The 22070-nt window shown below is 47.7% G+C and overlaps 1 protein-coding gene across 1 annotated transcript in view; it reads left to right on the top strand.

Annotated features, from left to right (window-relative positions):
• The first annotated feature begins 226 nt into the window (after positions 1–226).
• The window catches only part of LOC104083813 (lymphoid enhancer-binding factor 1-like), a 68956-nt gene continuing 47112 nt past the window's right edge, over positions 227–22070 (top strand). Inside the window, 3 exon segments of the mRNA XM_009587447.1 lie at positions 227–275; positions 278–418; positions 1893–2026. Coding sequence (XP_009585742.1) covers positions 227–275; positions 278–418; positions 1893–2026 — 324 coding nt within the window.

Raw genomic sequence — 22070 nt, 5'->3', positions numbered from 1 at the left:
GCAACCTGATTTTCATTATTATTTTTGGTATCTTTTTACCAAGAGTGTTTTGACCACCGAAGCTCCAAATATTTGCCAGAAATAAGCCCCTTTCGTTAAATGTAGGGCGCTTCTGCTAGAAGCGCTTCGCAAAGCCCCATAGTTATTAATGTTGGCATAAAACGATCGTTTACACAAACGTTTCTGGTACAGTTGCCTTCCAGGCGACTTAAGAGGGAAAAGAAAGATGCTTATCTCTTGCCCTAACTTTTTTCTTTCTACAAGAAGCTGTAGCGCTATGATCGGTAGATCAGCATCCATACAATGACTTTTCTTCTTTTTCTTCTTCTTTGATGGTGGATTCCCTGCGGTCAGGTTTCCAGGCAGACTCAAGCGCAGGATTCCTACCATGATAAAGGCAGAGAGCACCCTGAGGAAGGTGAGAAGCGCACGGTCCTGTCTTGCGGTATTGTCCCTCTTAGTCCCACTGTGAGCCTCCACACGGTCCTCAAACTGGAGCATGGTTTCTTTTGGGAAACATAGATTTAGTATCTTTTGGGGAAGGGGGATGCCAGGGTGCTTTCAAAGCGCGTTTAAAAAGGAGATGAATGTGCAGCACGTTTATCTTGACTGACCAAATGGTATTTCAGTTGTTTAGAAACTGATAAGTAGGCCAAATGGATCTTCGCTGAAGAAACAACTATTTTTAGGATATCAGCTTAAACACATCTATCTCTTCACTCATACAGTGCAGCAGAGTTGTGTGTGTTCAGAAACTCTCTGCTTTTTTCCCCATAGCCAAAGTCTGTCACTTAAATCTTCTCTTCCAAATCTAAGCATGAACAGACCTCTTGCTTTTTTTAATGTACCAGCTGGTTAATTTTGATTGAGGAGGACAGAGGAAATAACAGAGTTCGTTGAATATCACTTAGGAAGCTGGACACGCGTACAAAGAACGTGTGCTGTGAAGGATGGGAGGTTATGTTTAAAATGAAATGCTTATCGTCACGAACTAAGCCAGATCATAAATTCCATATAAAGACAGACACAGTTCAGTCCTGGTGCTTTCTGGGACTCTGGCGATCTTTCTCCAAATTGGTCATTAAACAGCCTAAAAGCAATAATGTCCATGCTCGTAGCGTTTTGGCAGTGAGGGGGAGGAGGTCAGCTCTGCATAGTTTTCTTTTCAGCCTTGCATCCTCTTAAAACCTCACCTTCGAGTAGTATCGTTGTCAACGTCATATAGGTGGGCGACCTGTTCACCCCCAAATTCTTTATTTTCCTACAAAATAGCCTCCCTCACTTGGCTTCCCGCTTGACTGTAGTGCCGTGTCTGTTCAACAGCCCCCCCCCCTCAAATCGTTAGGGTCTCCTTCCAAGCCAGCCCCTGTCCTGTAATTGTTCCTGGTGAGCGTGGCCAGAATGAATTGTTCGCTGCACACAGTGGCTCGGCGAGAGAAGGAAATGATTATATCTAGTTATCACTGCCCTGTTCCTCCCTTTCCCAACAATGATGTTGGAAACCCATACTGGCAATACTTCTGAATCCACAAATCCTAGAGGGATGTATAAAATGGGGGAAAACTGCTACTTGAGAAATGTGATGTCATTGCTGATGTTTCTGCCATGATTTGAGCAGGGACTAGCAAAATAAATTGGTTACTCTGAGGCTATTCCGTATTTTAAGCATAAACTCCTCACTGAGAGTACTTCCTCCTTTAAGAATTAACTCTTCGTAAAAAAATTTTATTGCAAATTGCTGCGGACCGCTTTCTGTCAGAGGTAATTTCCATGAGTAAGGAAACGTTTGCATGCAGAACATTTTTATGAATGCACAGTACCTGTTTAAGTGCTCTAACTTACAAGAAATGCGTATGTGGGGAATAATGTAATCATTGTTTCCTCTTCCATAGGAAAGCATCCAGACAGTGGCTTATACAGCAAGGGACCATCATACTCTGGTTATTCTGGGTATATCATGATGCCAAATATGAATAACGACCCGTACATGCCTAATGGATCTCTGTCGCCACCCATCCCCAGAACAGTGAGTTATCTCTTCCAAAGACCGGTTTTGGCGAGCTGGGTTTCCTCCTGTTCGGTCTGCAGCGCGTGTTCACGCCGGGGTTTTTTGGGTAGCTTCAGTTACGGTGGAGGTTGCGCTTCTGCTGTTCAGAGCCTCCGTCCAGTGGAGTTTGAGAGCTCTTGGAGGTGTTGGTCGTGATTGCGGTGGAAAAGCTGAGATTAACGTCTGCGGTGTCTGACGTCCTTTGAACAGGGCTGGGAGCTTTGGGAGGGGGGAGCCCTGGTTTACGACTGTAGGATAATGTATGGCGGAATGATGTAAATGCCGTCTTTGTAGTGACTGGGACAGATGTGAATTTTCTGGCTTTAACTCTTCGTTTGTTGAGGAAAATCGAGGGCAGAGCTGCTGAAGTTGCTTGTCTGCAAGATGAAAAGATTTGATTCTTTTTTTTTTGCCTTCAGATATGGCATTGCTCTTTGCTGATGGATATTTATTTCTGCCGTCAGCTCTTCTGTGTGAGGCTTTATGTATCTGGCAGTATTGCTCTGAAACATACTCTGTACCTTCAGCCACAAATTGCAAAATGGTTGTTTAGGAATTAATATCAACCGTGATGCAATGGTTACAGCTTTCCTTTACGTTGTGGTAGGCGCTGATTCTTCCAGGTTGGTGCCTCTGTTTCCATTGGGAAATGCACGTTTGATGGATTTTAATGTACTTTTAATTTTGGATAGTCAATTCCCATTTATTTTTATAAACCTCTTGGTATACGTATAGAGTGATGGGGAGGCAATGTTAAAATGAGCTGTGGAAATTATATTAGTAGAACTGGAGTGGAGCAGGAAACAAATTTGCTTGTAAGCATCGTGCTGAAAAAATGCCGCTGCAGTTGTGTGTGCCGTGATATGAGAAGTTGGATGCTGTTATTTCCCTGTGATAAAGCAGTTTTCCGTCTTACTGGCTCTTAGATTTTTACTTGGTGGTCTCTGTCAAACAACTGGCATTATTTTCCTCTCCGACATTCTTGATTTTTCTTGAGGGTTGTGGCTTTTGACTTCAAAAACAAAAAAGAAGGGGCCTAATCTGTATTGGTTAATTTGACAGCAGCAAAGCGTGTTAAATTGGTGGATGTTCGGATTCGGAATGACAGGGCAGTTTGGCACTGGGAAACACATGGATCTGCCCTTTTTATATGTCACCGTTTACATTTTAAAGATGCAAAAACTTGTGCAATATATTGCATTCAGTTTTTAAAAAGGACCTTGTTTGTGCATAAATTACAGTTCAGAGGCCTACAACCATTTAGGGTGAAGCACGATGACCACGGTCTGTTGATATTTGTTGTTGTTGTAAACGCTGCTCTGCAGAAAACTTCAGTTCAGATGTATCGTGGGGAAAAGGATGCAGCTTCTCGAGAGGGCACCGAGACTCAAACCTGCCCCTTCGAGGACTGGGAAACTTCAGACCTTTTTTTACCCCCTCTTTCCCATGTTACCTTCCAAAGAAAGTCCCTAGTGCTGGTGCAAGGCTTTGAACAACAAAACCCAGATTAATTATTCACTGAGGATTTTCTCCACATATGCGTGCCATGGGGCTGCCGCTCTGTACCGATCTGGCATCGATGCCCCCAGAATATCGGCTTCTTGCAGAGGTTGTCTGCTCAGGTACTTGAGGAACCGTCCTACGTGGGTACATTAGAGGGGAGGAGGGGGGGAAACGCATCTGCTTTCTAATTGTAAAGCTGACTGCCGGACATCTGAGGGGCTAATTTAGCGCAGCGTTGCTCTTGCATGTTAGAGCAACACCACTATTGCGGTAAAATAGTGCTGTTGCAGGGCCGCGATGTTGACATAAGCCTGGAGTTCTTTCAGTTTAACCACAAGGCTACACGCCTGAGTTATTAAATAATTTTTTTGTTTGATTGAACTATAATCTTTGTTAGTCTCCTAGCTGACAGCTGGGTTTTAATGCGCGCGAGATCAAAACGCGGCACCCAGGAGATGACACGCTCGCTCGCCTCATGGCTAACCGCAGCTCCAGCGCCGCACGCTGCTGCTGTTCACCTTTGCGGGGTCCCAACCGCCGCCCCGCAGGTTTGCTCTTGCTCCCCTTTTTGGGGGGGACGTGCTAGGGTTTGGGGGCAAGGAGCAGCCGAGATCAGCAAGCTCTGGAGGTGGAGGTCTCCCCTGGGGTGTTAGTCCCCGGCCATTTGTGCGCGGAGCAGCCCTGCAGTGTGTACCTGCGCCCTGCCATTTGCATGACAAAGCCGCTTCTTGTAGATGCATCTGTTGCCTGGAGGTGTTAGGCAGGATTAAAAAGCTGCCCTGGGGCGCTGAATCTTTTTTCCGCCCGGCACAAACCCTTGGAAGGATCCTTCTGCCTGCAAACCGCCCGGGGGATGCACCCCGGGGAAGGGCGGCCAGACGCAGGACGGGGACCATCTCTGACGGAGGTGGCCTCGGCTCGCTACGCCAGCGCGGAGAGAATGAAGCTTTCTTGGAATGGGAAAAAAGTTACTTTCACCAACATATGTAGGAAAAAATATGCTTTTTTTTTAAAAAAAGGCAAATGCTTTACATTCTTGCTCTGTAAAATTAAAAATACAATTCTGTAGTCAGACACAACGTGTCTAATAAGCCTAACAAGAAGAAAACTAGTGTAATTTCAGTGCAACTTTTGGAGGGGAAAGGGTGTATGAGGAGGATTTCAAATTTTCCTAAATCTGCGATGGTTAGAGTAGTCTCCTCTTGTCCTCCTCTCTTTTTTAATTTTTAAAATTTTTTAGTTTTTAATTTTACTAGCAGCTGATTTGCCTTTTACGAGTTGGATTTGTAGGAGCAGGAGAGTGTTAATTACAAGTTCCGGTACAATCCTCGCGCTGCAGTATGTATTCCTATCAGATAGCTGGGTAAGTGAGAAAGCAAAGCAGTTGGTTTGGGTGGCTGCAGGAGAAGTGGCACGTGATGGTACTAAAACCGCAGTAACACCTGGTGAATGTGCATCCTGTGTGCTCGAGATATCTTTTGGTGGTTTCTCAGCATCGTGGGGGTACTGAAGATGGGAGATGGAGACAGCTGTTTGTTTTGTAACACGTGTGGGGTTTTTCTTACTTTTTCGTTAACAAGACTAGTTTTGGGGTAGCAAACCTTTCTCGTCTGTGTGATGGGAACGTGGGGACAAAGGAGCTGACCGAAGAAGAATCATTTCTCTGAGTCTTAAATTCATCCAGAAAATAATTTTGTCTTTGTTCCTCCCTCTCTCCCAATGAATTAAACTTTCTGTGGGAAGATAGAGGATTTCTGCAACCTCCCTTTTGTCTGTTCTTACCTGTTCTTGGGGTCTGGGTTTATTTCTTCGTGGCTAAACTGTCTCTTTGTAGCAGCTGGAGGTGTTAAATAGGTTGGAGGATACAATCTATAAACACCTTACAGAGACTTGCAACACACAGCATATCCAACTGGAAACGGTGAGGAATTCTGCTAAGAGAGTTTGAACACAAGGAACAACGTTTATACGCAGGACCCCCCTACCCTGCCCAAGTTTTGGATATTCCTTGTGTGCTTCTGCCTGGCAAGGGGTGTGGAGATAGCTCCTGTCTTGAAGAGCTAACGTCCCAGGAAAAATTGTGCGGATAATATGGACAGGAGGAGGATATGGGGATAGAAATAGCAAGAATGAGTGGCTACAAAGCCTCAGTAAGAGCAGATTATTTCCCTAGCTGCATCTTGCCATCCCTGTGAAAGCAGGCTGGTTCACTTGCTTGTGGGGAATTTTTGGGACCCCGAGGGGAATGTATGGGAGCATTAGAGCTAGCATATCCAGCTGCAGAAGGACACGAACCTGATTTTTCATAATATTGTCTTTTCCTGAGAGTCGGCTTCTGCTGAATGTGCATTTGTAGGCACTTGCTGGGAGCCATGGTCAGCTGAAAGCTCCTTGGCCCGATATGAAACGGGCTTTGTAGCACAGATGTTGGGGCTCAGCTCCTGCTCCTGTATCACCCCTCCGAAAGCTTTGCACTGATTCCTGAGTTGGTGTTGGTGCAGGACGCTCTGAGGGCCGTAGGCAGCTGTGGTCCTGTCGCACGTCTGTTTCTTCCCCCTGCAGCCCCAGACCCATGCCTGAGGAAACGGGTTGCACGGGCAGCCGAGGGGCTCGACAAACCCGAGCTGCTCACCCAGCACTGAGGCTCTGCCGCTTCACCCTGCGTGGCACATGTCTTCTCAATGAAGTCGAGTGATGCCGTCTAGCTCCTTAAATAGCTTCGAAATCAGGTGTGGAGGAGCACAGAACTTCCTGACTCAATGGAAGCAGAACTTGCTGGGGCTTATTCGGGTTTGCACAGGGAGGAATTTTGGCACTATTTGCTGAGGGGCTCGGTAAGTTGTGACAAATGCCAGCACCGGGGGAGAAGAGGAATCTGCTCAGTGCTAATAGAGGGACCTCACTGCTGCAAACGCGTCTGTCAGCTGCTCTGACTCAAGCGTCACAGCTGATCAGTCTAAAATACAAGCCAGGGCTCTTTGAAACACAAATCCAAGCCATGAATGGTCGTGGGCCGAGTTTGGGTGGTGCTTTCTTTCCTCCCCTTAGTGAAATGAATTCTCCGTTTGGAAAAGGGGGCAGAAGAAGTTAACGCGGTGCCTCTAGGATGGCTTTTGTCCAAAGCTTGATCTGGTTGCTCGTGATAAGATGGCACGATCCAGGCAGAGTCTTATGTACATATGCCCATCACAAGCATGGTCTTTGGGCACATACTGGTGAAGAAAACAGCCTTTCTGCTTTTGCTGCCTTCTCCTTGTCAGGGTGATGCAATTAGCAAATCTATCTAATTGTGAATGGGCAAGGGGGAAAGAAAATGTTCTCCTGATGTCTCGGTCCAGAGGCAGCAATTGCGTGTGTGTGGCTTCAGCGGAGGTGTAATCAAAAACCCCACCCATTACAAATCATCAAAGCTGGAGCTTTTGTATATCAAGATGTGTGTATGCTTATGTCCTAAATCTCCTTTTTCCTATATATCTAGGAGCTAATTCAATATAAACTGTAAAAGGTGGAGCTGCCGCTTTCACTTTAAGGTGGTTTAAAAGCAAAATGTCATTCTCGTTGTTTTGGTGCAGTGCCACTTCTTCTCCAACTTAATTCCAGTCCAGAAAAAATGTTAATAAGAATAGCTTGTTACGGGTTGCGAGTGCCAGGGAGGATATGGTTCAACAAGACAGCCTGAAGCTCCACAGGTTCAGGCATCAAAAGAGGAAAAGACTTTTTCCAGATACTTGCAGCGCTGCATGGCTGCAGGCATCGAAAAGCCTGGGTACCGCAGGCCTGGCTCCTCCTGAGTACTTAACTTCTGTTTATAGTTAGGGAAAACTCCTCCTGATACGGGAAGGAAATAACCCACACAAAAGCATTTTACTGCTGCTGTAATATTTCTGAAGTCCCATTAGAGGCATGTGCTTTTTTTGCTGGTAGTAAAACACTGTCTGTGTCTCTCAGAAGAAGACACGCGTGCAAGCGTCTGCTTTAATACGGACATGGAACATTTTCCAGCCCAAGGTCTGTGCGTCGTGTGGCCCGCTGAGATCTCCCGTGCAGCTCGCGCACAGACGGACACCGATCCAGCCTGCGGCCAGTCCGAGGGAAACGCTGCTGCGAGCCGGGCGGTCTGTGGGTCCGTGGGACCTGGGTCCTCGACCCGGTGGGGGCAGGTTGTCCTCGGCCTGTGTCCTCCCCACTGCTGCAGGGGAGCCGTGTGCCGAGATGCTCCAGTTGTGCGTAAACGACTCCCATTTACCCCAAAGTGCCCATGTCCTGGCTAGCAGGCAGTTATCGCTAAGCTGCTTTTGGCCATAAGGCATGTTTGGCGTGAAGACTGTTCTTGCCTGGCCACCGGGTTCGGTCCCTTCTTGCAGGGCGCTGGGGGGAAGGCGGCGCAGCTGCTTGTCGTGCTGCTCCTGCCCGGGCAGTTGGGGATTAGTGTCTCTGTCGCTCTGACCCTTCGTAAGCATTAGATTCACTTAAGAAAATTGCATTCAGAATAAGTTAATCTAGCAACCCAAAGGCTTCTATTTTGAGACTTGGATCTTGTGGATATGTTTATTTAGTTTGGGTTTCCCACTTCAAAGGAATCTGTCCTCTCAGCAAGAAAGTGATTGAGCACTTAAATAAAAATGTATTCATTGAATCTTTGGGATTGAGCTAAAAGTGCAGTAGGGAGTTAACGTGTGTGCCAACTGTGCTAATCACCCAGGGATTGCCTGTTCTCCTGAAGGGGAAGAAGAGTGGTCTGAACTGCCTGAGAAGAAGTGGCATGCCTTCCCCTGGCTTCTGGCGGTGGTGTTGCTCGCTGATGCTTCAGGCTGAGATGAAGGACCTAGAATATTTGCACCTGTGATGTTCAAAGATACCAAATCCCTCAGGTCGAAGAGCATTTTCATGGACCTGAAAAGTCGACTCGACGTTTGTTTATTTTCTTTAAGTGGCTGTGGGTATAGGTGAAGTTGAGGCATAAAATCAATAGAATGAGCTTAGTCAGCACAAATTACAAGTGTTAAGTTAAAGGCTTTGATTGAATATTTATAAAATGGGCAGTTTAACTTAAAAAGTAAGCGTACTGTTGTCACCTGCTGTAACACATAAACCAGAGAATTGCTTTGGTTAGGAGTTATTAGGCAAGTCAGAGAGCAGTTAATTCCCCAAAGCATCTGTCTATCCAAGCACTTTCAGTTTTCTAGCCCTGTACTTCAAACAGCAGCGCACAAGTCAGCGGGCAGGTCTGCACAGGGGAGAAGTCCCCTGGGAATCTGGGATTTCGTGCATGTGGTTGCCATGAAGTACCTTCTGAAAATGCTGGCCCTTCGAATGAGTAGGGGTGCGCGTGTGTGTGCTCGTGGTGCAAGGGAGCTCTAGTAATGCTGCTTCGGCAAAGAACAGAAGAAATTTGTTTGCTAGACCTTTTTTTTTACTTCCTTGCTTTCTGAGTAGGGAAGCTTTAAAGTAGACTGAGGCAGGCTGCTGCTGCTGCACATCCAGCGCAGTGCCAGGCACTGCACATACTCGACGGCCCTGCTCTAAGAAGCCTGCAACCGTGACTCGCGGGAGCTGCCACAGACCCCGCGGTGTCGGCACGGGGAGTGAGATTCCGCAGAATTGAGATTCCGTGATGCTGAAATTGCGTTGATACTGTTGGCAACTCAGCTTCCCCCTTAGTTGACTTGAATGGAGGTCTGGATGGGGATGCAGGCGTTACCCAAAGAAAACCAGTCTGGAAATGGTCTGATTTGTCATGTACATCCAAAAAACAGGGAAATAGAACATGGGGCTTTTGTTGGGCAGTTTTGTTGGCTCAGAGGTGGAGAGTGATGAGCTCTAAAAAGCTGTCCCTGTAGGCCCTGTATTTCTGGATTGGGGTCCTAGTGACACCGGCTGCTCAGAACCAACGCTCTTTCTCAGTAACCGGTCACTTAGCTATGCTATAAGGCTCTATTTCTTCAATTTTCTGCCTCTTTCTGTATTTCAGAACTGCCTCAGAGTTTCATCTTCGTGACCGTCTGTTGTCTCTCCATATCTTTGGCATATCTTCTTGCCTCGATCTTTCTTCATCCCTCCCAAATCTTGCATTGGCAAGCTTTGTCTAGCATAAAAAAAGTACAATATGGAGGTGACGATTAAAGGTGTCAACGCTTGTCAAATGCAGACTGCGCTTGGGGAGAAGACCTTTTCCCTGCCGATGTGCTAAAATGCAGATAAACTGTGTCCAGCGATGCAAATGTGTTTACTTTGTTAAAATGCCGCAATCCAGCGATTTGTTTAGGGTCTCTAGTTTCTGAAGTTTGACTGTGACTGTACCAGGTTTAGGAAGCTGCAGTTACAAGCGGTAATTGTGTTTTTGGTTGCGCCCTCTCCTCCCACCCCCAGTCCTGTACTGCCTTCATTGCAGTTTCGTATAACTCCCGTGTACCCCCATGGTGAGCAAGGTTCCCGCCACCGACCCGTGTTACATCCCACGCAGCCGTGCCGCAGAACGGCAGCGCGTCTTCCCGCCATGCGGCTTTCTAAATTAATTTTTACGAAGTGGCTTCCTTCTCACATCCATGCCCTCTCCTCAATTTAGAGTTTGTGGCAGCTTGTTTCATCGTGTGGCACTCCTTGCAGCCTGGTTGGCGGCATTTCTGTTTCTTAAACCGAAGAAACACTTGTTACAGAAAAGTTGAGGTGAAGCAGGAGAATAGCCGGGCTTGACACAGTGCAGGGAGCCCTCCGAGTTGGGGGAGACTCTGATTCCTCCCCTCAACGTCTGCACGTGGATTAGCCCCTGCAAAGAGTAAAAATGGTTCACGAACAGGTCCTCCTCTCTCAAGTGTGAATGCACGCGCAGGTTCAGCCTCTCGAGGAGCTTTTGGGAGCGGGGCGGGAGCGAGCAGGTGGGTGACAGTGAGGTGTGGGAGCCCGGGGCGGTGGGGCAGGCTGCGGCGAGCCCGAGTCCCCTCCAGGCTGCTGGGGATCGACGCTGAAAGGAGAAGTGAGCTTACCGAGCTGGCGCTGGGAGAGCTTTTGAGGATATTGAGGAAATAAGCCATATATCGAACATACCAAAATACATTTAGAAAAACGTAAGCAATTAAAATAATTTAGCCTGAAGAATGCCCCTAACTCTTTTTCTTTCCTGCCCTCCGACACTAGCATGCTGGGTTGTATTTGTGTCTGTTCTTCACTGCCCGATTTCCTCCTGCACACAACTGAAATTCAGCTTAAAAAATAAGTTGGAAGTGAGCATGTTGGATTTGAAAATTTGTTACTCAAAACCCCTCTCTCTCACACATTATTTCATGTCTTAAATACCCCTGGTACAAGGAGAAAGGGAAGCTGTGCTGGATTTAAAGGGAAAAAAGAAATAATTTTTAAAAAGCTTAGCTCTTAAGCATGTGAATTTTTATGGTTTTGTTGTGACTTTTTTCCCCTCTCTTAGTTATTTTGAGGATATTTCTAAGATAATAGTGCAGAGATTCTGTTCTGGATGTAAATCTTCAGAAGGAAACGGAATAGGAGAACCGCAAAAAAATGCTAATTTATTAGGCAACTCCCCAGACAGTTTGACAGCACTATTGCAAACACGTTTTTTTTAAACTGGCAACTACTAAGCTTCTTATCGGAATGACCTGTAAAAGATGACTTCATACTTTGTAATAAGGAAATATTAAGAGACTCTAGGAGAGCTGGTCAAAATGCTGTTTTGCTTGAAACTTTTTTAATTCAAGGCCCTCCCCAAACAACTTGTATAGAAAGCTTTCCCTCTTTCTTTGAAACTTTAAATTCTTCCTTTTGTTTTTTTCCAGACATGTGTGTGTAAATGAGAATATTACAGGCTAATGGAGTAGAACAACAAATACTTGATCGGCAAATGCGGTTTAATCAAAGCTGGTTCAGAAACCCCTGTGTTTGGGGCACAGGCAGACTTTTTGGGAGAAGGAGATTTCAGAGGAGGTTTTGGGAGCTTGTCTTCCAGCTCTGGCTCCAGCACTGCAAGTAAATACATTCAGTTAGCTAAACAGTTGTGCTCACTGCACAAAAAATGCCCTCCTCCATTAAATGAATCTTTCTGGCCAGCGTCTACTGGACAAAGCGTTTTTTCAGGTCCAGTCAGCAGAAGAGCCTGCGTGTGGGTCTTGCATTTCTCTTCTGGAGGCAGAGTTTCACAGCCCAGGAGCCTGTAGCTCACAAGTCAGCCGTGGTCTGACATTGGCCTTTCATGCGTTACCTGCATCTCCCCTCCTCTGCTGGGCTCGGTGGGTTCTCCCAGGAGGGGATGGCTGGTTAAGACAGTGGCCGAGATCTGAGCCGAGGGCGTTAAGCCAGGACTGGGAGAGCTGCCTGTAGTAACGCAAGCGCTGCTGGTAGGTTATAGCTGTTTCGGGGGTGGAGCAAAAGTTTGTGCTTGTGCAATTAAGCATGAAATAGGTAAATTCTGTGTATAATTACCCAACGTAGAGTCTAGCGTGAGGACGTGACCCGTGGAAATCGCAGCGCATCCGTGGCTGCCGGCGAATTCCCGGGAGGTATCCCTGGCACCCACGCTGGCATGGAGAGGGGGGTCACGTCCCCTGCCTCCCCCCACCCTGCTCTCAAAAGCAGAGCCACGGTCTGGGAGGAGAATTCTGCAAACGGGGAGCCGAAAAAGCAAAATTTTTTCAGAGGCTTAGGGGAAGTGATGGCAGAGGCAGGAACAAAATCCACGTTTCCCGAGTTCGCTTCAGGAACCCACCTGAAAGACAGCTTGCTTATAAAGATACATTTCTTGGGTTGTTTTGGGTTTTTTTCAAGAAAACAAACCAGAAGTCTGAGGAAGTAAAAACTGGGATGTACGTGGAGGGGGGAATAAGAGGATTAAAATCAGTGCAGATAAGAAGAAAGTTGGTGGCAGCGCTGGCTGCGGCTGTACTTCATACCCAGCCTTTCAATTAAGGACCAAACAATCCCACTGAAGTTTCTAAGTAAAAGCAAGGAGGGACTTAAAAAAACTAGCTTAAAAACTTTTTGTCGGAAAGCAGACTTTATTTTTTCCCATTTTCCCTCCCTGCCATCGCAGCAGCACCCGTTATCTTCCCACTCTTTTTCCTGTTTGCTGTGCCCCCGCAGAGCGGGCAGGCTGTTTGCCCTCAGCATCATTATTTGCACCCCCTGCTTTTGTCTCTGTCCCTCTCTCAGAAATTCAGCCCGAACGCAGTTAGATAACTAGCACAGCGTGCTCCCTCTCCCAGGAAGCTGCCATCGATTCGTGGCTCTTGCACATGATGGGCCAGGGACAGCCGACCAGGGTTGCTCAGCCATCTCCCTGGGCACTGGCATGGTGGGGCTTTTGTCGTTTAACATGGGGCTGGGAGGTCCTTGCTTTGCTGCTTCTTAAAGCAGCTATTTGGGATGGCGTCTCGGCAGTGATGGCATCCATCTTCCTCTTCCAGCCATGATGGGCACCTGCCGTGGCCTCAGCAATGTCCGTGCCCTGCACCTCGGCAGCCTCCGGTGGGAAGAGTGGTTTGCAAAGGAGGTGCTGGCTGGTTTAAAGCTGGTTTAAACTTCTGGTCATCCTGAAATACCTGCTACTTTAATGTGCACCCAGGCTGTTCTCGCTGGAGCACAGCTCTCAGCTTCGTATCTGTGTCTCTTGAGCAACGTGCCCCGGTGGCATCGCCTCCCCGGGTTACCCAGGTCATCGGTGTCATTTTCTTTTTCCTTCACAGCTCTGTAGCTGCAGCCTGTACATGGTGGCCACAGCTGATGGCTGCACATCCCCCAGCACCACAGCGAAACCTAGAACTCCGTTTGTTGCAGTCATGCAGGTCGTCACTTTGCAGGGATCAAGATTTAAGGAACTGGTGAGGTTTGTTGCCAGCTTCCCCGGCCCTCCCTGCCGTGGTCACTGAAACAAGCTGCGTGAGGAGAAGCTGTGCCTCTGCTTGGGCACGGAGAGCTGCCTGGGCGGGTTGTGTGGTGGGTTGCCCAGGATGAAAAGCTGGCCAACAGCCTTCGCGTGCCTCTTTTGGGCTAAATGGCGTTTCTTAAATTTCAGTGAATAGCGCAAAAAAGTAGCAAGCTTTCAAGCGAAAGTATCAAGTAGCAAGTGAATCCTCTGCAAATGAACAAAAAAGTCCCTGGAAGGGAAAATGAGCGGTAATTACAGTAAAACATACTTTTTCATCACAGTAATGGTTTGACGCTGAAAGGCAGGGTTGCGGCATCGTATAAAAGTGACTTCTCTGCTGCTGTTTCTTCATAGCGGCGAGTGTTTTGGAGACCTTTGTAATGCTACACACGTTGCTTGCTTGGTTTCTGGAGGCTGGCATTCATTTCCAGATACTTGGGGATAGGCAGAAGTTGAATTAGCTGCCCTGCCAACATGGCAGCAGATAGCTCTATTTACAGTGACTGCTCCAGCTCTCTGTATCTTGCCGCTCTTTCCTCAGTGTTGCTTTATGAGCATCCCTCCGGTTATCAGAGTGGACACCAGAGCCACAAAGAATTAGTCCTGATTTAAGAAAGCAGGCTGTGCAGAGGAAGCAGTAAATTTGCTGGGATGGCAGGAGAGTGGGGCAGGGGGAACCCCAAAACCTTGGATTAACACAGAAAAGACTTCTGTCTTAATACTACTAGAAAAATATAAGCTTTTACATCTTGGTAAAGAGCTTGATACGTTTGGCTCTAGTTTCAGCCTCAGTATGGTTAGTGTGTGTTAAGAAACAGTCAAAGTAAAAACGAGACAGTTTCCCAGCCTTGAAATGACAGGGACATAAGCTCTGTGTCCACAGGGAGGGAGGGCAGATCCCTTTGCTGTTGTCTTTGAGTCGGGGTTTTAATGACTACAGGGTAAAAAGGAGTGTTAGAACAGCAGAAGAAAAATGATACAGCTAAGAGGAAATTATTTTTATTGCTAATACATGGGTGCTCATAATGTTTAATTCTTTACAGCTTATAATGTTTAATTCTTTACAGCTTATGCTTTATTTGCACATTCTTCCTTCCTCACCACTCTGCACGCTGTAGTGGCAGCTACCATATTTCAAAATTACTGCTATTAAAAGCTCCTATTCGGTGGTTTTAGAATGAATAAAAATATTTGTCGAAGTAGCAGTGGTGCTCAGACTGGTCAGCGTACGAACACAGAATTGTTCAGCTGCTGCACCCTCCCAGGCTCTCGCCTTTTACATCCTCCTTATCCCCCCTCCTTTCCATTGGTAAGTTGTAAAAGTTCCCTGGAAATATTTTTTCAGGACAGTGTAGATGTACGTTTAATCAAAGTTCAGGACAGTCTTTCTCGATAGAGATTTACTTTTGTTTTCACCAGCGAAGCCAGATGAGGAGAGAGGAGGAGCGTGGGAGCGTTTGATGCCCCTGAAAACAATTTTGTGGCGAGAGTAGTTTTAAGGCAGCCTAAGAGTTGTCTTCTGTATGACCGGAGGAGAGGGAATCTTAGAGGAAGCTTTGTGGTATTTTACGCTTTTAGATCATTTTTTCTCTTTTTAGATAACTAATGGGGATTTAGTGTTCGTTTGCCATGTGCCGTGCGTCTGGTTTAGGGTAAGTGAACTGCTGTCAGTTTACTACAAGGAGCTGCAGAGGGGAGGCGACAGCCTGGGCATCTGCATTATTTTGCCTTGCATCAGGTGCTAAAAGTCACTAAGCGTACCGTGAGTCACAATATTTTTTCCCAATTTGACTTGCTTGCCCAATGGTATTTTTACTTCAGCCTTTAGGCTTGAAAAAGCATGTGCATAATCAGTTCATTTTGTGTGGTCTAGGCTATAAAAATGCCCCCTCTGTTCTTTCCATATGAAAAACGTGTTTTTAATTTTGGGGAACTTATATAATTTTCTGTGCTTTCTTTTGTATCTCAGATTAAAAACAAATGCTCCCGTCCCCTAACTTTGCATGTTCCAATTACGGAGTTGTGAAAATAAGTCATCCTTCAGCTTTTGTTACTTTAAAACAGCTATCGGTGATGTCAGAGTCAATACTAAAAGCATTAAGAATGCTGGCAGAATGTAATGCAGCTGCAATCCAACATGATGTTGGAAATGGGGTTGAGAGCATAAAGGCTTTCCATATTCCCAGGGCGCACAACTGCTCGCGGCCTTGGCTTTGATCTCTTCAAAGGCTGCTGCCTCCTCCTAGATGGAGAGACTTGGCTGCCACTCGCTCGCATTGAAAAAAGGCAGAGGTCTCTATTCAGGCAGAAATCAATCACTGTGCAGAAACAATTATGTGTAATTCAACCATCATGAAAACAGGGTGAGATTATGGGTTTGTTACCTGAGTGACTGCGTGGAGATGGGGAGCAGCGGACGCGGGAGTCCTGCTGACATGCCACATCTTGATGACAATTATAGACACATGAATGATGTGGCGGGCGGGGGCAGCGAGATGACAAATGCTGGTCACGCTGTCCAGCAGAGCAGAAAATGAGGTTACAATTGGGAGATAATGTTTGCATATGTAACCATATTTCAGCAAGCTGGGCAACTTCAGGGAATAGCGGAGATGGGCGATCGTAAACAAAGTCGGTGTGTGCCGTGGCTATCAGCTTTCTGTGCTACAGAAATGCGTATGTGCAGTGAGAAACCTGGGTGCCGCATCCTGAAGAACTGCTTGTTTAAAACAGCCTAGCAGCATTTTTTGGGGGGGAGGGAAGAATTGCCTGGGAAAAGGAGAAATCTCCTGAGTTCGGCCCTCAGAAGGCCGAGGAAGCAAACAAAAATCCTTCTCCGTCCCTCCATATCTCAGGACAGGGTGGTATTAACATGGCAATGAGGGATTGCTGTTTACGAGCGGCATTGACGAGCACGTCTTGCGTCTCCTGCCTTCCCCTCCCAGCGGGGATTTAGGCTAGCCTCGTGGTAGCGCATCTTTGAGCGAGAGCGGTTTTAGATTTGCATGGTAACATTTTGGCTGCAGTAGGCTGTTGGTAGTGTGACGTGATGCTCAAAATATCTTCTGATGTATAATGGCCTCCTTTAATTAGGAACTTTTTTTCCCTTCCCCTGAGTGGTGAGCAATAGCTGACTGTCTTTAAAAAGAGAACTGGCATGTGTCGTATCTGCCATGAGAATATTTATTTTAAAGTATTATTGCCTATAAAGTCTTAAAATAGTTTTCCTCCCAAAAAGGCAAAATAAAACACAGATGACTGATTATAAAATGGTATCCCCGCTCACTTTGGTACACAGGACGAGCTTTACCTTTTATACTGCTCAGGCTTAGACATCAGAGGCGCAAGAAGCTGCTTTGAGTTACAGATCTTCAAACAATAAGTCAAAACAAAAAATCAATCCCTCCAGTCCCTGGGTGCAGTTAGCTAAAGATAAAAGAGAAAAATAAAGTTATGCTAAAGCAGATAGAGGAAAGGAGCAGATATGCCAAGGAAACACAGAGGACAAGTGCAGAGCTGAAGTGGGCCTAGTGTGAGCCAACATCAATGAATTTTTATCTTATCAAAAAGTTTTAGGGTTGCCAGTTCTTTTCAAACTGGATCCACTCTGCTCCAGGGCTGCCTGAAGCGTTGTCTTCAGTAAAAGTTGCTTCTCCCCACCCTCCGCACACCTCCCTCTCGCTCCTAAATGTAATCACACACAGGGATTAGGCTGCACCTCGCTCAAGGTACGAAACTTCACTGAGACTTCAACAGTAAATTAAGGACTCTGATAATCCCTTGTTATTACAAATATGAACTGAGATTTCTTTTTAAGTATTTGGTGAAAGATGCGTGATCTCAAAAAAAGTAAAACTGTTTCCTTCTGGTGGTATTTCCCCCCCTCCCTCTGCCTCCCAATAAATTTAAATTGCAAAGGAATTTTTTAAATAGGATGAAAAAAAAAAACCCTAATGGAATTTTTTAACCCTTTTTCATAGCTGATTCATGAGATTTTTAATGCCAGTTAAGTGTCTTGATTGGATCAAGTACGTGGCTTAAGCCTTAACCTGCAAAGAAGAAAGCATCTCGCCCTAAAGTTGCGATACGCAAGCTAAACCCCTCTGTGTCCCTCTTCAGGATCGACATCTCAGGGTGCAAACCAAAAAAGCCTTCTTTGGAAAGAGGTCTGTTGGCTTTGAGGTTCTTCTGTTTCTGTCACATCTTTAAAGATATTTATAATAGGGGCCAGCGCGCATGTTCGAGTCCCATGGGAAGAGCTCAAGGCGGCTGTTGGCATCCCTGGCTCAGGGGGGCTGGTGCTGGTACCTGCCCACGGGCACGTCAGAGGCAGACAGGAGCAGGTAATGCTTCACGCAGTAGCTGCTCCAACAGCAGAAAACACATTTATCCAACCAAAAGTGATTAATAGACATGGATGGTACGTTGTGTGCAAAAATACCTGGAATGCACTAACATTCAACGGATTTGGGAAAGTCTAGTTGCCGCACGACGGCAGTGCGACGTAATATCCATTTCATAGATGGGACAACAGAGCAGAAGAGGAAGAATAAAGGATTCGAGATATGCAGATGCAAATAAGCTGAGGCATGGGTATTGATGTTAGGTCTTGCTCTTCACTGAGAATTTCAGGAGGCGATTTCAGGCATCTGCCTGTAACCTGGGACTGGCTCTTCTCACTTCGGGCTGCTGAACTGCTGCCTTCGCTGCTTTGAGAAAAACATAAAACAAGCTTTTCTATGTAAACGATTGCATGAGCTGCTACAGAGGTGTTTATAGGATTACAAACTGAACGAGAAAAGGGTTAGTGAGCATAGATATTACTACGAGATATGGTATGGAAGATGTTGCCCACAACGTGAAAAAATGGTGTCTCCAGTCTCTCATTTCAATAAGGTAGAAGTTATTGTAGGTAACTCTACTCAGAAGAAACGTTCAGCCAGTTATTGCCTTAGAAAAAACATAAAAATCTGCAGCTTGATAATTATTCCCATTCATGTCTGGATAGATTGCATCTTAAAGATAATTTTTTTTAATTGCTTTAATAGTTCTCCTTGCAGTTGCCTTCTTTGAAGTGAAGAGCAGCATGGCATGATACCTCTCATCAGGAGCGGCTGCACGAGGGGCTGAGCTGAAGCTGGAGGCTGCCCAGCTACGGCTGGGTGGTGCGGAGCCACTTTCATCCTTTACCAGTTTTGGTTTCCTCCAGTCCCAGCTGTAGGTGAAGTCTTGTCAGCCGTAATTGTCAGTCTTTCAAAAGAAATATTTTATGTTTTGTGGAGGCAAAAATGGGTCCAGGGGTTGGTACTCAAAATGGTGCGTATGGGACGTGCTGCTTACTGACTGGTGTGGTTTTGCAAAAGTCAGTGGGAAGAAGACCAGTAGTCCTTGGGACAGCTGATGCAGAGCAAAGATTACTGCAAAATAATAAATCCTGCCCAGAGAAGGGGGGCATGCGAGGCATGTGGTGCGTTGTGATCTTCTCTGTGTCCTTCCTGGATGATACTAAGCACAAGCTCCAAAATGTGCTAGTTTGAATCAGGATGAACTAGGAGACTTACAGGGCTTAAACAACCCAATCTGAAATGGAAAGTGCCTTAACTGAACTTACAGAGTATTTTGCTTTTTTGTGTTTGTTTGAAGTGTGTATTGAATGGAAACAAAGGAGGGAGCAGAGGTGAATGGGAGCTGCCTCTCTGCCCCTCCTCTCTGCCCCTCCTGCCCTAGGAAAGCAAGCCTGCACCTAGTCACTTTGGGAAGCATCAGCCATCTCCCTTTCCCATTTCAAATATGATGATTAAAGTATTGGAGATAAATGTGTTGACTGGGCCCGGTTCCTCTCGGCATGGGGCTTTTCTTTCTTTGTCTTTTTTGATCTGGCCTGGCTGAGCATCCCAGCAATAGCAGCTAATTGATTTAGCCTGTGTCAACTCACTGCAGCACAGAGACTCGGTTATTTCAGCTCTCCCAGTACAGCGTGCAGGGAATAAAACCAGCAGCCAAACGCTGCGTCAGTCTGGGATGGAGCAGGGGCTAAATGCAGAGCAAGGGCATGGTGCAGAGGTGCGTGGCGAGGAGCCGGTGCTCCGTCCTGTGGCCTCCGGGGAGCCCCCGGGAAGCCGGAGCTTGCGGGATCGCTGGGCGGGCGCGATTTCTCAAAGCTGGCCTACTTAGCTTCGAAAGTAAACACCAATTTGCGGTCTTTTAGTAGGGAGGGTGCAGTCCAATAACGCCGGGATAACTTTCTTGCCAGCAATGCTCGTCGTTCAGGGCAGCATTTAACTTCATCTAATTGGGACGCTCAGGTTTCGACAGTCGGCTTGCAAAAAAGGCAGACAACTTGAAGGTGCCAAATGATTTGTTAGACGCCTGTGATACATAGCCCATGTCCCTCTGGGAAAGATAACCCCGGCTGAGTCCTCTGCCGGTGGCACAGGCTCTGGGGGCTCCTCGCTGGCATGAGCAGGTACTTCTGGCAGAGAGCGGGGCAGAGCCCTCCCGTGAGGAGTGGGAGCATCGCAGCACGCGGGGAAAACTGCAGAAACGTGAAGTGGGTTGCGGCCGCGGAAGCGAGGAGTGACCACCCTGACCTCCCGGCAGGCACGTTTCTGCCCTGAGGTGGCTCTGGCAGCCAGGAGCCCTCTGCGGACGCGCCAGCTCAAAGGTCTGCCCTGTTCAACTTCTGTCCCGGTGGAGCCGAGCCTTAAATAACAGGCAGATGTTTGCAGAGCGTGTATTATGGAAATCAGACCAGTCATAACTTGACTACTCTAAAATAATGCGTGCCTCTTTAGAAGAGTGGCGGCTTAGGTTTTTTTGGCTGGAGGCAGAGACAGATTTGTGTGCGCAAGGCAGTGGCCTGTGTGGGGCGGCGGGGGGCCAAGCTCTGCCATTCCCACCCCTCGGGGCTCTCGGGCAGTCCTGGGGCAGCCCCGGCCCCGGTGGCACATCCCCTGCTCCAGCCGGAGGGTTTCGCTCCTTCCTCCTCCTGGCTCCTCGCCCCCGGCCCCTCCCCGAGAGAGCAGCGGCCGTCGTGGTAATGAGGAGGTTGCCATCGTGGTAATGAGGAGGTTGCCGTGGCGTCATGGCAATGAGGAGGTTGCCGTCGCGGCAATGAGGAGGTTGCCGGTGCGGGCGCGCAGCTGCTGATTTGCATGTCTGCCTACGTCGGGCAACTTTCATGTCGCTCTGCTTTCCTCCCCGGGGCCGCCAGCGCACGGTCGTCCCGCCCCCCGGCGGGCGCTACCCGGCATGCACGTGACGTGATGCCTGCCTCCGGTGCCCCAAATCGGTGGGTCTGGCTCAGTGGGATGGCTCAGCAGCATGCAGCGGGTTGGAAACCTGTGGCTGCCTTGCAGGGTTTTGCTTTTCCTCGTGCTGGTGGGTAGTTGCCGGGAGCACTGCTTCATCGTTAGCGGTTGCACAGGGTTGCCCGCAAGTGTGATTGAATTTTAAAAATAAGCCTTAGTCTCGTTATTGGAAACTTACTTTATTTTTTACATTCCCTGCCTTTCTAACCCTCTGTCAGTTCATGTCACCCTCTCTTCCAGAGGAGGTGTCGGTGCGGTGGGGGGAAGGCTGTCTCCTGCTCTCCCCTGGCAGCCTCATCAGCTGGACCTGGAGAAGTATTGAATTAGCTTTATTATGCTGCTGATTTGAAGTCATTACTGGTGTAAGCCGATGCAGTTCCATTATTGTTGATGGGATTGGGGCTCTTCATGTCACAGGTGAATTGGACTCAATTAACCGAAGCCGTGGTCTTAATTAGAAGCTCGGCTTTCAGTGGCTCCTCCCGGGTGCCAGAGGTGGGACGCCCCCCGCCTTGCCTCGCTGCCCCGCGAGTCAAGGGGGGAAGGTGCCATGTCGTCCTGCGCAGCATCCACGGGGACTGCATGGCATCCTGTCCTCCTCATGCTGTGCATCCCCTCGGCTTTGCTCTGGGCGAGAGGAAGCCCAGCACGAGCCGTGGAAAGTGCAAAACCACTCCTTTGGGCTCACCGGTGTGGAGCCTGGTGTCTCTGTCGCGTTGGCTCTGGATCTGCCCTGTCGTCTAAGAGGTCCAGCCAGTAGACGGGTGTTTTGCGGTTTACTTGGGAGACGGTTAGTCAAGGGTTTTGACAGATGCTTGGCTTGACAAGCTGAGCAAGAGATTTTGTGTTTTCGCTAGCCGACAAATTTTCAGTGGCCCTTATTAAATATTACTTCCTACAGCTATGCCTGGCTCTCCTGAGTGCCTGGATGAAGCAACATGTCCGTAAGTGCTTTATGAAGAACACGATGCCCATTATCCCACTTACACAGGGAGAAAAACCTGGGCATAGGGAAGGAAGCATACATCCGTGGGACCGGCCAGCAGCGCAGCTCCCAGGGAGGGCCAGGCTCCTGCCTCCGGCTCGGGCGCTCTGGAGCAGGGACCACTACCCAGCGGGCGTGCAAATGGGCCCCTGCAGCCTGCTTTCGCCTTTCCGTAAGAAAATGCAGCTTTCCCGAGGCATGCTTGTGCTGGGTGCTGATACGTGGGACCATCCTGAGGGCATGCCCATCTGCCTCGCCCCTGCTGCTGGAGGGGACAGCGGCCCTTCCGAAAGCGTGCACCCTCTCGCTATATATAGCATCAGTGCGGGCTCTATTTTTAGCGTGCATTTTAAG

Source organism: Fulmarus glacialis, unplaced genomic scaffold (assembly GCF_000690835.1).
Source record: "Fulmarus glacialis isolate BGI_N327 unplaced genomic scaffold, ASM69083v1 scaffold10641, whole genome shotgun sequence".
NCBI classification, from domain to species: Eukaryota; Metazoa; Chordata; class Aves; order Procellariiformes; family Procellariidae; genus Fulmarus; species Fulmarus glacialis.
The sequence above is the reverse complement of the archived record's forward strand: the minus strand, read 5'-3'. Positions and strand labels throughout refer to the sequence as shown.